This window comes from Haemaphysalis longicornis, unplaced genomic scaffold, assembly GCF_048455015.1.
Source record: "Haemaphysalis longicornis isolate Haplotype H1 unplaced genomic scaffold, Haemaphysalis longicornis Haplotype H1 scaffold_9, whole genome shotgun sequence".
Lineage (NCBI taxonomy): Eukaryota > Metazoa > Arthropoda > Arachnida > Ixodida > Ixodidae > Haemaphysalis > Haemaphysalis longicornis.
Window position 1 is genome coordinate 56,472,868 of NW_027526460.1, and position 18,641 is coordinate 56,491,508.

General features: G+C 46.6%; 1 protein-coding gene across 2 annotated transcripts in view; it reads right to left on the reverse strand.

Moving 5' to 3' along the window:
- Positions 1 to 1,715: 1,715 nt before the first annotated feature.
- Positions 1,716 to 18,641, reverse strand: part of LOC144151347 (sulfotransferase ssu-1-like) — a 44,362-nt gene continuing 27,436 nt past the window's right edge. For both annotated transcript variants that reach the window (XM_077682362.1, XM_077682363.1), the window contains exons 2-3: positions 5,668 to 6,083; positions 1,716 to 2,405 (exon numbers count right to left, since the gene is read on the reverse strand). In XM_077682362.1, the coding sequence (XP_077538488.1) occupies positions 1,967 to 2,405; positions 5,668 to 6,062 (834 nt within the window). In that variant the 5' untranslated portion in view covers positions 6,063 to 6,083 and the 3' untranslated portion in view covers positions 1,716 to 1,966. The remainder of the gene's footprint in view (positions 2,406 to 5,667; positions 6,084 to 18,641) is intronic.

Below are 18,641 nucleotides of genomic sequence, written 5' to 3' on the forward strand. Positions count from 1 at the left end.
TTCAGGCTCGCTTAAGAAGTGCATTCGCACTTAAAAAATCCTAACAACACCCCTATGCCTCCTTTGGCGTTGCAGACTGCCGACCTATCTTTCTGTATATATATATACACATCGCACCAAACCGGTATTCTGGAGGTCGTGGGTTCTGATCCCACCTGGCGGGCATTTTTTTCTCCACTTTGTTTCTGTCTTCCCAAATTCTTTATCTGTTTCAATGACCTACCACATCCTCCCCTTTGCTTTCCGAGGCTTTCTTGACCGCCAACCTTTATTTCTGGCTTATTTCAACGAGCCCCTCATTTCCTATTCTGATTCGCTATATATATATATATATATAGGAAATGAGGGGCTCGTTGAAAATAAGACAGATATACGAGTTGGCAGTCAAGAAGACCTCGGAAAGCAAAGGGGAGGATGTAGTAGCTCAAGATAAAGAATTTGCAAAATTTGGAAATTTTCAAATTTGGAAATTTGGTTCTCCACTTTTTTATTTTCCAAATTCTTTATCTTGAGCTACTACATCCTCCCCCTTGGCTTTCCGAGGTCTTCTTGACTGCCAACTCTTATTTCTGTCTTATATATATATATATATATATATATATATATATATATATATATATATATATATATATATATATATATATACAGCAACAAAGTTTTCCTGGACGCCGGTAGAATATACACAAAAATGGTTTCGACCACGGTAAAAAAAGAGAGAACAGATTTAATAACGTTTCGGCCGAGGGACCGGCCTTCGTCAGATACAGTGATGGCATTGTCGTACAGCTTATATATGTTTCAAAACTACAAATCAGCTACAGCAGTCGAATGAGGAAAGGGAAGAAAAGGAAAGAGGCAAACACGAGATACAGGCGCTTGTCTAAAGCATTACATAGACGCTATGGTGCCCAGAATTATCCATAAAGGTTTTCTGCACGATGTGTGTGCTTATACAAAAGCAAGGCTATCTTTACAGGGTTGTCTCTATAAACACCAAGAAAAGAGCAACGACCCTTAACAGCGATAACATGAACAATTACCTATGAATATTCAGTTCAACAGCAGAAATCAGTGTTATAACATTACTGCGTGTTCAGGCAGCTTAATTTCCCCGGACTTTCGTTTAAACCAGATACTAAGGTGTTAAATTTGTAAATTAGGAATGACTCGCGCACTTCTCTATCATGGTGGGTACGAAACTGCCTGAACACGCAGTAATGTTATAACACTGATTTCTGCTGTTGAACTGAATATTCATAGGTAATTGTTCATGTTATCGCTGTTAAGGGTCGTTGCTCTTTTCTTGGTGTTTATAGAGACAACCCTGTAAAGATAGCCTTGCTTTTCTATAAGCACACACATCGTGCAGAAAACCTTTATTGATAATTCTGGGCACCATAGCGTCTATGTAATGCTTTAGACAAGCGCCTGTATCTCGTGTTTGCCTCTTTCCTTTTCTTCCCTTTCCTCATTCGACTGCTGTAGCTGATTTGTAGTTTTGAAACATATATAAGCTGTACGACAATGCCATCACTGTATCTGACGAAGGCCGGTCCCTCGGCCGAAACGTTATTAAATCTGTTCTCTCTTTTTTTACCGTGGTCGAAACCATTTTTGTGTATATATATATATATATATATATATATATATATATATATATATATATATATATATATATATATATATATATATATATATATATATATATACGGTAAGTAAAGACACAGACGTGCGTGAAAAATGCTAAACAAATGAATTTTCCTAACGTTTCAGGAAGAGGACTTTATGAAGAAAGGAAGTCTTTCTTCCTAAAACGTTCGTAAAATGCATTGGTAAAACGTTTCTGGCGTGCGTCTTTATAATCCATACACGGAGCAAACAGGTGATAGATTCGAACAGGGTAGATAACATTATTCCGACGTCATTGTTTGCGCCTGCAACGTGCCGTGTCATGCATAATTAACCTTTAACTTTCGCCGAACAGCCAGATCCTACTACTCCACAGTTTCGCAATATCTGTTCCTGCCATTTCGCTAAAAAACCTCTCTTCTAATCTTCTCGACTGCTCTGCCGAAAAATAGTTCCTCCAGTCCCCAACAGTGCCTTTCCGCACGAACTCTACGTCGAATTCTTTTCTCAGGGTGGCGACGCTTGACTTTTCGAGAACAACCTTCGTCTTGTCTTCGTTCCGTGCGAGTTCATCGGCGAGGGCGCCATCTACGAAGCGAGTTATCTTGAGGACAGATCCGCTGACGTCCTCGTGCATGCCTTCGTAAGTGAGAAAAAGCACGTTGGGCTCGTCACGCTTGGCGTACCAGGAACGTAGACTCTCGTAGTAACTCCCAAAATCGGTTCTCCCGTCCAGAAAGATCTCGAAGTACTCGTCGAACGTACCATCATGAAACCTGCAATGAAAATTAAGTTGTGACGTGACATATAGAAAGCACCCACAGAGCAGTTATCTGCATCTGATAAATGTTAAAGAATGGTCCAGTTTGCCATTGGTCCATGACCCGATGCGCCAACGATTGAACATGGCCGAACCCCTGGACAGTTTTCAACAACACCTCTCAAACAAGTTCTCTGGAATTTCAGGCAGTTGCCAAGTTAAATTTAAAGCTGTTTTACGCATGCTGCAACTGATAGACAATGTCAGCACGAATGTTGTGGGCAATGGTAAGCGCGATAATTGCTAAATGCTCAAATTTCCAAAAGAGGTAGTGATAGAAGGCGAAGTTGTCTTGCGCATTCATTATACGTTCGAATTAGCACAATGACAATTTATAGCACCAGAAATGGCACATAATTAAGCACTTGTGTGAAGTGGAGGTTTCATCAACAAAAACGTCCCCTAAATCTGGTTCTCCGGTAAAATTTCATGATTCGCAAAGACATAAGGACGCTCATTATTTAAGCATGGAAATCGCCAAACAGCTGGAGAAGTACCAGTGCTAAAGAATTTCACCGCATATTATCAGCTTTACTTCATTCTTGGTAACCGTAGCCCTCTTGGTGGAATTAGCTTGCATCTCTGCATCATGTGCAACAGTGAACTCTGGTTCAAAAACTAAGTGACTGCCATCAAAAAGTGCTGCAGGAACGCGGAATAGTTCCGTGTTTGAGTCTAACGAGGCAAAACACGAGGATTGAACGACCTCGCATATTGGGTTCCAACTCGCACGCTGAAGGAAGGAAGGCACTAAACTTTATATTCCTGAGCAACCTTAGTCCAGGGCGCCGTCTTGGGAAGCCGTGGCCATGGCTTCCTCCGCTCTGGACGTCAGCAGCAGCTGTGTCGCAACGCTCGGGTCAGCCACACTTGTCTCCCGGGATGCTAGAGTTGGATTCGGGAGCTCACGCTCAAAAAGCGGACTCTGCCATCAGAACTGAACGCGTTGTGCGGGCTCACGGGCATCGGAGGTTGACGTGGACAGAAACACGCGGATGGTCCGCTACATAAGACATCCTCGATTTACCAGTCCTGTACTGTCCGGCGGTACGTGCCTGACCATGGGGGACGCACGTTGAAGCAACCTGTAAGTACGCGGGGTAATTCCCTACCAGAAAACAGCGATGACGAAGACGTTGATTTAAGAGTGCAACCATCAAGACGGGAGCCGGATTTGAGCTAGAAGGTTGTGCCCAAACTAATGTTACCGCGTGTTCAGCAAACTTCATTACAGACGATCATCGCGGACAAGTGCAATGTTATCTGGATTGGGTTTATGCCATTGCCGCGCATCGAACTCGACAACACCTTCATGGTGACCAGCCGCTATATAGATGCACAGCAACATCCCGAGCGAAGGCTCTCTGCTCCCCTGATGGATTCCCGAACTAGGGAACCACTCCCATTTCAGAAAGCTGAAATAAACGTCTCTCTCTCTCTCTCTCTCTCTCTCTCTCTCTCTCTCTCTCTCTCTCTCTCTCTCTCTCTCTCTCTCTCTCTCTCTCTCTCTCTCTCTCTCTCTCTCTCTCTCTCTCTCTCTCTCTATCTCTCTCTCTATCTTTGTATACCCCGGGATTTCGAACGCGATGCGTGCATCTGAAATGGACGTTTCCCTGCATTTCCGTCCCGTTCCCTATTAGGCCTACGGGCCACCCCTTGCCAATAAAGTTTTCTCCATCAATCCTTTAAAAACTACTGTTTTTTTTTTTATCTAGGTAAGCGGTGAAATTTTGGTATGTATATTATCAGAATGTGCCATAAAAGTCCCTGTTGGGCCAACAGCCAGTGACACATCCCTGGATAACCAGCGACACCTACGGTCTCTGTATTTTGCGGGCGAAGCCCTCTGGTGGTTCGTGCTTTCGGCGTCTCATGTCGTCGTCGTCTCATGTAGTCGCAGTATCATGTATTCACGGTACTAAAACACCCCGGGACACTCCTTTTCCAAAGCTTCGAGCCAGAACGCTTCGTGCTTCAAAGACACTAGACTTACAGCAAAGCTGTAAACCGCTATCCCCCAATGGTTTCATCGCCATGGGCAAAAACGCCACGGCGCCAAGAATGCACTTTTACACTGCAGGCTTCACCTCTCCCCAGGTTTCACGTTAGTGGAGATGGCCCGGGATTTTTTTAAAGCTTCCTTAAGCTCTGTATCGCCTCGGCGTTTTCTCCTTGTACTCCGCTCTAGGCCTCCATAGTGAGACCCGCAAGCGGCGCCCGGCCCATACTGGCCCGCGTGGGAAGTGTTGCTTGAAACGCAACAGTCCTGCGAAGAGGTGCACCAAGCTGTTGTGGCATCGAGACTGCAGCAGCTAGTGCGGGCGTTAAAATACCAAGAAACGGGAACAACGGCAACGAAATGCGGATAATGGAGGGCAACAAAACGAGTGTCAGACAGCCAATGCCACTGATATGGCGAGCAAACGTGACCACTGACCGGTGAGGCGGTTAGAGTTCTAAGCACGCTTGGAACGGTGTACCAGGGAAGTGCGAGAAAGTCAGCCTTGAGGACTTCTCTGAAGACGAAACAAGGCGTGAGCATCGATTCGAGCTTCACGTTCGCGAGAAAGAGGGGCGAGATGCTCACGCATACTTAAAGATACACCAAGGGATCTTTAATTTGTTTTTGTTTTTTCAGGTTATGGAGGGCTGTTTTCGTGCCAAGAAAGCTTCCTAGCATGTCCAAAGAGGGTACTATGTTGAGCAGGGTTAGTGGTGAGGTACAAAGGTATACGAACAGCGCATATTTTGACGAAGGACAAACAGGTGTGTGGTTCTGCCCGTCCTTCTACAAAATGTGCGCTGTTCCTACCTACGCAACTTCCTCGCATGGTTCCACCTATGCAGCTTACCTTCACTGGCATCCTATTCTTATTTCTACAGGGCCAGAGAGCCCCCAGTACGCAGATATGAGAGATACGAATACCAGAGGAGGACTATTGGGGCTTTGTTAAGCTTCTGATTTAAAATTAAATTCAGTTGTAAGCTGCGCTTCACGTCGTTGTCTTCTCCTTTCATCAATCAACGGCTGAGCGTCGTTTTTTAAAGTGGCCGGCCTACACATCCCTAACTATTTACCCGGCGAGAAATAGTTCCCTAGTGCGACAGTTTTTTTTTTTTTTTAGTCGTACTGCGGGTCTAACCAAACAAATGTCATTCAGGTTTCAAAGAATCAAAAATACCAACTATATTTTCTTTTTAATATGTCCCGAACTTACTTGTACGCAGGGATCGTTCTCGTGTGATGGTAGAAGGAGACGCAGCAGTCTTTTGGGTTCCTGATGACGTATATGTACTTGGCAGCGCTCGAAAACGGTACCAGCTTAAAGGGTAGGTGCGTCTTCACAATTCGTGGTCTGGGGCAGTTTTCAACGCCCTCGATTCCGAACTTCTCAAGAAAGACCGATCCTGGAGTGAGGCCCTTGCAGACCTGGTAGGCCGCCTTCAGTATGCCAGTAACCCAGTGGGTGCCACACTTGGGGAATGTGTCGAGGACGACGTCACCCTCCTCGGGCCGGTACTGAAGTCCGCTCCGGTACACCTCCTCGGAAAAGGTTCCCGGGAGCCTGTGGCCGTCAACGATCCGGCAATACGGCCTCTCTCGTTCAATCATGGCTGGGTCTGCGCTTCGCGGCTGCAGAAAATAAAGCAGTGCAGTATGTAAGGACGATATACAGAGATAAATTGGCGGAGTAATTTTTTTCAGTGGCCTAGATACTTTTCCCCCTTGACGAGGATGCGGAATGTTTTTCTCAACCAACGGAACCACTAAGAAGTTTAACCCACACCCTGGTTGCAGTATTAGTAGTATGAGGGGGTTTATGGTGCAAGTGTGTCTAAGGCCGAACAGCGCTAGGATGGGGTTGGATGGCTAGTTTGTGTACGTGTGTGTGTGCATAGGAGAGGACGAAATATGTACGGACCGACTATGGCATTAGTAAACGTGCTTTATATAAGGGTATAGAAGGCCTTTATCAAAAAATTACCAAAGTGGTAGATACTGCTGACAATGGTTGACAACTTTAAGGCATGCTCCGCGAGCGATGCTCCTGGCCCACACCAGGGAACCCTCAGTACCTCTTTTTTCAATATTGAAATGGTTCACTCTGTTATAGGAGTTTAAGTAATCCAAACTTCTGCAAGATACGTTAGAGGCGCCTCTTTGGAAGCATTATTTGGTGTTCTAAAAATGGAGAAGAGAGCGGTGGAATTTCTTCAGTGCAAATTCAAGGGAGGGGTCACAGTTTGGCATCATTGCAGGATAGTGTTTTCTGCTGCAATGGCACTGAAATCTCAAGATGACCAGCATATGTAGTCGTTTCGAGTATGGTGTTTGCTGTCCAAATTAATGGAATGAATTTGATGATATGAAACTCGTTAGCATAAGAGTGGATTGATTCCTCCTTTCAAAACACGAAGATCGGAATTAGATGATTATGAGGATGATTTGGTGTAAAGGACGATGGTGCACTTACAAGTGCCCTACTTTTTCAGGGGAGAAAAGGGGTGACTGAGGCAAAAACGTATGAGGTGAGCTTTAAATATCCGATGAATCCAGGATGGCCGGGTAGCGGTCACTTCTCCAAGAGATTGTTTTCACCTCCAAGTCAACGGACGAGAAAAGCCAGAAGAGCGAATTTCCAGATCGATGCGTGAATATATGTTTTGTTCTGCTGTAGTACGTTGGCTGCCTATTGTTTAAAATGCGAAAGCCTTAACGCGTCATTGCGCGAAAATCTGGCGCCCAGTGTTGGTGGGATCGAGCGATGTCACCAAAAGTAGACGACAGCGCAAAGAACAGAATGTTTGGTAGATTTGGGTATGGGATTCGAACCCGGGCCTTGCAGAATACCATGGCCGATCCTTGGGTCTAGGGGGACTAGCAACTAAAATAGTAGCAAAGTGCGGCAGAAACCAAATGCTGAGTTTACTCGCGTACGCGAGCGAGGGTATGTATTAAGTAATAGCGACCGAGAGAAGAGAAATGTGCGAAAAGAAAAGTATGATAATAATATTGGGATGGCGCGTTCAGAAAATGGACTCGAATTCTTTCTAAATCACTGCGTCACAGGAGGGCTGAAGTGTCCTCGCAATTTTCTATCTCAAGCAAACAGCCCCAACTACATTAAGCCTCTCGTGGATTCCTGCAAACATTGTGTAACTTGGGGTCACATGGAGTTCACCCGAGGTGTCCGGAAGACAATTTACACACTCCGTTAAACCGGCGAGCAACGCTCCCGATTGCTTGTACAGTGTTTCCGAAGGCTATGATTAAAAAAATCGCTTGCCCCGCAACGCTGCTTATTTATTTATTTATTTATTTGTTTGTTTGTTTGTTTGTTTGTTTGTTTGTTTGTTTGTTTGTTTGTTTGTTTGTTTGTTTGTTTGTTTGTTTGTTTGTTTGTTTGTTTGTTTGTTTGTTTGTTTGTTTGTTTGTTTGTTTGTTTGTTTGTTTGTTTGTTTGTTTGTTTGTTTCATGTACCCTCATGGCCCAAAAGGGCAATGGAGAGGGGAGTGTTACAGCGTACATTTTTAGCAGAGAATGATGTTCAACATGTTTCTTTACAAATATGAATTAAACGCAAAACAGATAGCGGCCTTGTCCAATACCATACAAGGACAGAAAAAAAAGGAACAACTTTTGATTACAAGCAATGCAACAATCAGGCACTTCAACCGTACAAAAAACTAAAAAGATGTACACAATGACAACAGTGCAAAGCAGGCAACTAATCAGCAGCCGGTACTCCAAAGTGCGCGAGCAGCCGCTTTTTGAATTCTTCTAAATTGTTAGTTTCAACGACCGCTGCTGGAAGGTGGTTCCACTCTGATGACACCTTTGGGATGAAAGATGATAAGTGAGAAGCACTAAGACAAAAAGGCGTGGCCACTTTGTGGCGATGATCCATGGGCGATGAAACGTAGGTTGCCTGGGTTAACAATGCATTTCTTAGATATGAAATCATGGGATGTATTTTAAAGAACAAGCTTAAGCGTGATTTTTTTTCTGCGTAACTCCAGGGGTATCAACGATAAAGACTGCTTCATAAGTGTAACACTAGCTGTACGATCATTATGCTCCACATGACCCACAAATTTGAACTGTGAGCCGCATTTATTCCTTTGGTACTTTTAAGTAGCCGAAAACACGAACAAAGTAAGCTTCTCTAAAAGGACTGAATCATCCACAAATTTGAAACTGGCAATTTTGTCTAGCAGGTCTGAACAGTCTGCAAACTTGACATCTTGCCTGAACGTAAACCGCAATATGTCCACGATGGCTCCCAGGTTTGAGATCATGCGCAGCTATTGTTACCGCACAACTACAGATAACATGCGAATATAACGATTTCTAGCGCATGCATTGGTGTTTCTTTCAAAACCCGTGATCGAACCACATACTTTAACCATTCCCTGGATATCACTCATAACGTTCCCCACGTTTTCTTTAAGTTTTAACTATCTGTCATGGCTCCCAAACTGCTCTCGCCCCCCGAAGAAAAAATTCATAACATTTCCCCCATTCCGTCCAAGTTTAATTCAGATGCATCCGTTAAATCTCTCTGGACACCAAAAACATGCGCATACTGCTTGAAAGAGCTTTAATTAGTATTTTTAAAGCCCGTAAATAAATTACAAGCTTGAAACTTTCCTACCCCTCCTCCATAACGTGCCTCAAAGTCCTTCCAAAATACAACGACCTGCAACATTTAGTTCTTCTACAACAGCTGGCACACATTCTGCGCACTTCGCATGACTCCAAAAACTATGGGGGGGAAACGTACATTTAGTGAGATCACTTACTGAGCATGTCTGAAGCTTTCAAGCGTATCACTCTTAACATTTGCCTATTTCCTCCAAATTTAAACTCAGTCCATCGTTTTGTTCCCCCCGGAGCACAGAAGTAACATCTAGGTAGCTTTACCTGGCTATCACAAAGCCGGCACCACCGCAGAGTGTAAAGGCCAATAAAAGCAAGAGTGTCACAGGGTTGTTACTTGCGACACCTGAAGACCAAAATTGTATCGATATCATGCATGTGAGGGACACGTCCGTTTATAATGTTCTTGGTAAGATATCCCGAAAGAAGACAGAATCTTGCAGACTACACAACATGTACTTATCGTCTGTGGGCACCGACCGAGGCAGCTGTTTACCGACCATGCTATAAAACAGGCTGCAGTCCCATAACCTAGTGTACTGGCTGGTCGGGCGTGCCATCCGCAGCTCCTAGGAAGGAGTGACCTTGACCGGCTGGCTTGGCGGTCTCGACAGCCGGCTGCGGCCATGGTAATCCCGGACTACGGATGTCCTTCAGCAAGCTGGTACACTCAAACCAGCCCCTGATGCCGCATTTCTAAAGAATGGCTAAACCAAACAATTCTCCGACTACATTATTACCAGAAGCGTTTCAGTACGTTTTAAGAAAGATCGCTCAAACATCTCGTGGAACACATTTCTTACTCACCCTATTCCTGTCCAGGTACTGGCCCCCGAAGAGTGGGAAGTTGGAACAGAACTGCGCTAGATCGCGTGATCTCTGCTAGCAGCGCAGCGGCAGGTGTTGCGATACATGACCGAAAGCGTCCAGACGGCGAAGCTTTAGCAAAACAGTGCGAAGGCGGCAGCGATGTGACCAACGAATAGGAAGAAACGATAAATGAAAAACCCAGGGATGATGGATGCGACACAGCCTGACCCGCGCAGTTAGAGGTCAGTGAGGTCGTGCCGCGCAAATTAATCACAAATAAAAACACAGCGGCACACCTGCGCGTTCAGCCTCCCAGGAGAGGACCACGTGAACATCTGAAATAACAAGGGTTGAAGGCAGAGCTGCGAACAGGGGTACAGCTGAGCGCGTTCACATGTGCAAAACACCGCGGGTTCGGCGCTCGTGTGACCTGAGAAAGGAGCGGAAGACAAAGGACAAGTAGCCCACAGAAATCGCTGTAGCAGCCTGGTTTGCAGTATGGTCATCGGTACTGCGGAAGGGTGAACGTAAACATCAACGGAAGCACTCCGATGCAGCGTTGTGGCAGAATAAACTCGCTTTTTTTTTTAATGCAGAGCATTTCAGTAACTCACGATGTCACCCGCGTTGACGTCCGTAGTCGTAGTCCGCACCCCTCCCCTACACTATATAAAAAAAAATACTATCCGGCGCCTGGTTTCGATCCCTCGACCCTGCGGGCGGAACGCAATGTACATGGTGCTCTACCCACTGCGCCACAAAGCCGACACAAAATGGGATGCTACAAACGCGCCTTATATCCTTGACTCATTCAAATTACGTCAAGAAGCTGCTGATACAACGCATTCACTACCACCAACTCCCTAAACACTAAACGTTAACGCATTACACCCACCCCCTATGCGACGCATTTACTCGAGTCCCCCTTGCGGGGAGATGGTCCCAATTTTTAGGAAAAACATATACACCAAAAACCGCGCATGTCAAAACTGTTCAGTTCAAGAATGAATCACTGCGCAAGCCTGCAACTCGTCAAGTCACATGTTCTGCAAGATAACAGATTTCGCTTTTGTGCAAAAACATAGAAGGTTGGCTAACACAAGTGTCCCAATTTTTTTATATGAAAAAAGCCTTAGACACTTCCCTAATATGTTTATTAGTGTGCTTGAACAGCACGGTTGTGTCAGATAAAACCGGTGTACACTTGTGTACACGTGTACACCTGCGGCAATGAGAAGCCTAGTTAGAAAGCGAAGAGTTCTGGATGGACAGAAGATGCTCGTGCAGTCGCTTATTGACGCAACGACCAGTTTGACCTATGTAGCAAAACCCACAAGACAACGGGATATGATAGACAACGCCTACAGCACACGCAACATACTTGTACTTGTGGTTGACAGTGCACTTGTTGAGAACGGACTTTATATTGCTATCACTTTTTTTGGAAACCAGTGGACAAATTTTTGATAACTTATTTGGAGGTTTGAATACCACGTTAACACCACAGCGGGAACCTACGTTTTTAAGCCCGTGGGCAATCCTGTGGGTGTACGGAATTACAGAAAATTTCTTTTTCTTAACGCCTGTCATTATTACGCTGCCCCCACTGACCGCTGCTACGCCGCCACCGGCCATCGATGTGACTGCCCCTCCAACGGTGCCCCGCAGTTCTACACCACCCAGCAGTTCATCGACCACCAATGAAACAGCGCCCCATAGTGACCCAACTGCGGCATGTGAGAACGTCTATATGCAAGGCAACGTGCAACACCCGTCGAGTGTTCCCAGCTCAGTTGATGCACCCCTGAACTACCCAGAAACACACTCTCAACTCGGATCTTTTAATGACCGTGCTTCATGGACTCGGCCAACCTCTTCCACCAGAAGAACCGTGAACAAAACTGATCGAGTGAGTAGGCCACGCTCTCTTCTCGTGCTCAGACCGCTCGCTAAAATCAGCGTCAATGAGATTCCCAAACATACCCTGGCCCATCTAATTGGCACAACTGCACCAAACCTTTACCTTGCCGAACTAGCTTCCCACCGGTACGACACACTCGGCAACTGCCTTTACATCACAGTGTACGACGATTCCCACACGCAACGTCTCTTATCAGCCACTCAGCTACATTTCCTCCAGAGCGGATCCTCAGTCACCATTCCAATTGAAATCAAGCTGTCCCCCTATCGGCCCAATACGTCCAGAGGTGTTATTGAAGTCGAGCCCAATGAAACAAATGAAGAAATTCTGAAATGGATCCGCTGCGAACAAGCCAAAATCATAGTATGCCACCGCCTTGGCCACTCCAATAGAACAGTCTTAACGTTCGACTCTCCCAATCTCCCAAAAGTGGTAAAATACTATATGGCCATCATCAAAGTGTCGCCATACCAACATTGTCGAATGGTATGTTACAACTGCCATAACATCGGGCATATGTCTCGACATTGTCCTTCTCCAACCATTTGTCGCAACTGTGAGAAAATGCATCCCGACACAACAGACTATCGACCCACCATCTACTGCGTCGTTTGTGATGAGGTGGACCACATTGCACTGAACCCTACCTGCCCTGGAAGAGTTCCCACGCCACCCAACAAGCCCCCTGCCAAGGACCGCGCCAATGGCATCTCTTGGGCGGATCTTGTGCAGCAAAAAGATATTTCATTCCCTCGTCTTCCTACTACGCAAACCATTACAAACGAGCCCAAAAGTAATTCTCAATCGAAAAACTCTGACAACAAAATGGCACATATTCTTGCTCAATTGAATGCCCTTCGTGCGGAAAATCAGCAACTCAAGGCCGAAATCATGGAACTTAAACGAGCCCAACAACCCAGACTCCCACCCACCTCTCAACCACCCCCCTGTCAACCGCCCTCCTCCCAGCCGTCCACATCCACGACCCCTTCATCCACAAGGCGCACTCGGAGCCCTAGTACTAAACGCACTCCTACCTCCAAATCCAAACTGGACCCCCAACTTACTCAAGTACTGCAAACTATACGTACTGACATACATCAAGAACGACTCGCTCGACAGGAAGATTGCAAAAACACACATTCCTATATCGACAAGCTGGTGAATCAACTACAAACACTTCTACAACAAGTCATTACACGCCTTCCACCCATTGACTCAACCAAAGAGCCCCCGAGAAAGATCCCACCCCCACGTCCGCAGATTGTTTCATGACTGCCCCAGTAACGGCACTGCACTGGAACTTACGCAGCTTTCTGCACCAGCGCACTGCTTTACTGATGAAGATTAAACAGTCCCAACCTTCCTTTATTCTCCTCCAAGAAACACACGGAACTCCGAGTATTCCCGGTTATGTTGCAAATACGAACCCATCTATCACGCAAGTGACGCGCGGTAAGTCTAACGTAAAATCAACTCTTACTCCAGGATATGCCGCCATTCTTGTACAGTCCCACTTCGCTACCTCTCCCGTCATCCTCCCTGAATTCTCATCCTGTAATCACGAAGTCATTGCAGTTTTAACGCGCCTACCTTCTGGCCACAAAATTATTCTCGTCTCAGCCCACTACAAACCTATCGACAGTTCCTCACGTTCCTCTGAGTTTTCCTGGATCCCGGCTCTCGTCACCCGTCACCCAAATATTCCAATACTCATTTGTGGTGACTTCAATGCCCCTCACCCCCAATGGGGTTACAGCCGCACATCTGCTCGAGGAAGCTCTCTCGCCGACACTATGGATCTCCACTATTTCTATCAATGAACCTTTCCAAAAGACAAGAATTGGCATTCATAAAGCTCAGGAAGACACCACACCGGACCTTGCTTGGGCAACACCCAATCTCATCAAAAGTTGGTCCCCCTACTCTACAACCTGGGATAGTGACCACTTCCCCTCCTTATAACGTTTTGTGGCAAGAAGACGCGCACCAAGCAAACACTATCACGACTAGACTGGGACACCTTCCGCGAATATATCGACCAAAAAGACCCCCCTGCCTCCTTCGATGATTTTGCGAATCTTATTCGAACTTGTACCCCAGCAGCCACCGAAGAAATCGAGTGCTCTTCCGACACACCAGCTCTCGATGCCCACCTCACAAACCTCTGGAAAAAAGTGCACTATCTCACACAACTGTACCGCTCTACCGGCAAACGTCATACAATCCTTGTCCGCATCCGCCGCCAGTATAAACACATCACGTCATATCAACGTTGCCTTTTCAATAACCACTGGAATGGTCTCTGTGACTCACTCGGTCATGGAAAAGGCCTTCGGGCTCTCTGGAAAATTCACCAAAGTCTTGGACCTAACAAAAAACAGCGACTTCCACTATTTGCTACCCTCACGCTCACAAAAGACACAGTCAGCGTGGAACATGATATCATTATGGCTTTCTTCCCCCACGCCCAACTCCATCCTCCTCCTCCTCTTCCACAGATGACGACCTCGACCTTCCCTTCACCTTCAATGAACTTTACACGGCCATTCACCAAGGTAAACACAAATCTGCCCCAGGACATGACGGTGTGACCTGGAAACACCTCCGCAACTTGCCAAAACCTGCCCTTGTTGCCTTACTTGGCCATGTTAGCCGCCGCTGGGAAAATGGTGAAGTTACTGAGCATCTTCAGCTCACTCATCTTCCCTATTCCCAAACCCAAGAAGCCTGGTACCGGTCCAACTGACCTCACCAACCTCCGACCTATCTCTCCTTACTCCTGTTTTCTGCAAACTCATAGAAAAGCTAATCAATAACCGTATCACCCATTACCTCGAAAATGTCAAACCATACTTTCACCCTGCACAGACTGGCTTCCGCCCTAACCTGAGCACTCACGATAGCCTTTGGCTATTACGTCGAGTGATCAATCGCTCCCATTACAACCACTCTCCTCCCGACTTGATCCTAGCAATTGACCTACGCAAGGCTTTTGATCGCGTTAACCAATCTGCCATACTAGAGGAACTGGCGCACGCCTACCCGAGCACGTGGGCACAAATCTTGATCCGCAATTTTTTTAACGCTCGGCCAATACGATTTCAAGGATATCACCCATTCTGGACTCCTCGCACTTACTACCTTGACCGCGGGGTACCTCATGGATCCATACTTTCCCCGATACTATTTAATCTCGCCATGGTGAGGGTCGCTCGAAATCTCGAACGTGACTCTGCTGCACGATTCACAATATATGCAGACGATGTAAACATATGGACTAAATCAGCCGACTTTTCATGCTCCGAAGACATGCAAACCGAACTCCAAGCCGCCGCAAATACCCTTGAATGCTCCTTGGCCTCTCTTGGTTTGGAATTAGCCCCCGAAAAAACCGAATTCTTACCTGTATTTGGCCACAAACCCCCTCCACACTATAACCTTCCAACTCTTCTTCTCGCCGGTACTCCTATAACAGCTAGTTTTCAACCCAAACCACTACTCGGAATCCCAATCGGACACAAAAACAGCCCGTCAATATGGCTACAGCAACTGAAAGCTAAATGGAAAACAATTCAACATGCCATACATCGCCTCTCGAACAAATTTGGTGGAGCAAGACAGAAGGCAACCCAAACTTTAGCCCACGCTGTCGCAATTGGTACCATAACTTACGCAGCCCAAACCTACGACCTCAAAAAACGACCATGAGAACGCTTCAACACCTGCACCGAGCCACCCTTCGCACCATCAGCGGACTACCAAAACATACTCGTCTGGAAAACTTGCAAGCTGCAGTTGCTCTTCCCCCACTGGAAAATATAATTAAAGAGCAAGTGAATCAACCCCTTCATAAGCGCACATTAACTCATCAAGGTGTCTCTATCATCGCCTGGGATAATCTCAAGCCGCCTGAACCCCCCGACATCCCATCGCCTCTCGCTCCGTGGAGCCGCCCTTCTGTCACGGACTCTACGGCCACCCATCCCGTCCCGCGCAACGCCCGCCCCATCCGCGCGGCCCGCATCAACGCTCTCCGAAACAGTAAACTCCCCCCACGAAATCGACATTTACACCGACGCAAGTATTTCTCCTCCGCTAGTTGGCACCGCATGGGGTTCTTCTGACCTCCCTTCCATCCAAGGAAAACGATCCCTTAATATTCCATGTGCTACCATCCTCAAAGCGGAACTCCATGCTATTGTTCAAGCCATAGACTACCTCATGTTTGACTTTCACTCCTCCGTGCCTTCCCAGATACGCATCCTGACAGACTCTTTCGAAGCCCTAGAGGCTCTAAAATGTCCTACGTCGACCAATACCATCGCCAACAACATCATTCATCAGATCTCCACCCTGAAATCTAGCGGCACTCATGTTCGCATCAACTGGTCACCTGGACACGAGGAGCCATCACCGGGGAACCAGGCAGCCCACTCGGCTGCGCGGGAGTGTATAAACTCTAGTCCTCCGCTGCTACCCGACTTGGCTCCTCCACCTACGAAGACATTACCACCAGCGATACAGCTTCTACGTTACAAAAAGGAAAAAAAAAGACCGCCTCAAGTCCCTGACTCCAACAGGCTTTTTATCCGCCCTGCCCCCGCTCCCAAGATCAGCCGAAATTTTCATAAACAAATATTTTGCTAATGCTAGCCTTACCCCTGAGACCTTCCATAAATGGTACACCCCGTCTCTACCGCCTCGATGCCCCTTCTGCGCCTCCCCCCCCCCCCCCCCCTCCCGCCAATCTCCAGCACCTAATTTGGTTCGCGCTCTACAGAACCTTCAAGCCTCCTCCAAATAAAACCTCTCTTTACATCGACCCTCGTACATTGGGACCCTCCATGCTGGCTTTAATTGCACACTTTTCCCTAAAAAGCGGTCTAGCGCGAGCAGTCTAGAGTCGTGAGCCTGCTCTTCCTCACGCCACGCGGCCTCTCCTGCATTCTCAAGAAGCCCTCCTGTTTTGGGTCGAACTGTACGCATTTAAGATGTCCCAAGTTACAAACCCCCCACCTTCTACTTCCCCTTCCCCCACTTGACGTAGAGTCTTCCTGCCACAATAAAGGCTACCACCACCCCTTTGAAGGATCACTACTCGAGTCAGGTTTGGCACGACCTTTAACAACTTTTATTAACTTGTCAGTGACAGCCACGAGTACACTAGAAGGAAAACCCATGTCTGGTAGACGGGCTACTTGCTTCGCAAAGCTAGCACCTAATAAATGTTTGCAGGATTTTTCTAGTGCAGATCTTAAACACGAAAAAGCGATGCCCTTTTTTACTACTTTATAGTGGACTGACATAGGTTTTGCTGAACGAAGCAAGTATCCCGTCTACAAGACGCGGGGTTTCCTTCTAGTTTACTCGTGGCTGTCACCGACAAATCAATAAAAGTTGTTAAAGGTCGTGCCAAACGTGACTCGAGTAGTGATCCTTCACAGAAGAAAAAGAAATTTGCAGTAATTCCGTACATCCACAGGATTGCCCACGGGCTTAAAAACGTAGGTTCCCGCTATAGCGTTAACGTGGTATTCAAAGCTCCAAATAAGTTATCAAAAATTTGTCCACTGGTTTCCAAAAAAAGAGACAGCAATATAAAGTCCGTTGTCAATGAGTGCACTCTCAACCACAAGTACAAGTATGTTGCGTGTGCTGTAGGCGTTGTCTATCATATCCCGTTGTCTTGTGGGTTTTGCTACATAGGTCAAACTGGTCGTTGCGTAAATAAGCGACTACGCGAGCATCTTCTGTCCATCCAGAAGTCTTCGCTTTTCTAACTTGGCTTCTCATTGCCGTAGGTGTACACGTGTACACAAGTGTACACCGGTTTTATCTGACACAACCGTGCTGTTCAAGCACAATAATCAACATATTAGGGAAGTGTCTAAGGCTTTTTTCATATAAAAAATTGCGACACTTGTGTTAGCCAACCTTCTGTGTTTTTTTGCACAAAAGCGAAATCTGTTATCTTGCAGAACATGTGACTTGACGAGTTGCAGGCTTGCGCAGTGATTAATTCTTGAATTGAACTGTTTTGACATGCGCGGTTTTTGGTGTATATGTTTTTCCTTTTCCAATAAAAATTCAGTTGTGAGTGCCACGCTGTGTCTGTTACCTTCCTCGTCCTCGTCTTTCTTGCGCTGGCTATTTTCTATCACCATGAACCAATACCAACTCGCCCAGCTTGCCATCTTGGTGCAATTTTTGCAGTGTTATTTCGCAATGCATAATACAAATGGCGGGCACTTCGTCACTGAAAAGAACACATGGCTTCGACAGCAACAAAAATTACACCTTTTTAAGTAGTACGACACTTCAAAACAAACTTCCTGAGGTGTTGATGACTCTTTTCAGAAAAACAATTACCTCATTACGAACTAGGGAGGAACACAACCTCATCGGGTAGAAAAAAAAGATGGGTTGTTAACAAGACTAACCACCGTCCACTAGTGGCCAACAGCTGAAAGAAGTCGTGAAAAGCTTGCGCTAGGGGGGCAATGCCAGAGAAACAGCAGAGCTGGAGGCCCACCTCCCTTCGTCGGAGACCGGGTTGTTGCGCCTCACATGTATTTCCGAACTTGCCGCGGGAAGTTTTCCGTGACTGGCAAGCCCGGATCGTGTTTCTGCAGGCTTTCACTTCTTTCGCAAAGTGGACCGCGTTAGCACGCGCTTGAGCCGGCGGCTACCGGCTTCGCGAGCTCGGCGTCTGTAGCGCGAGCTGTTCGGTTCTCCCCACTTCAGGCACGAACGATCGTGAACTGCCGATGAGAACAGCACGCGAGAGATCACGCCAC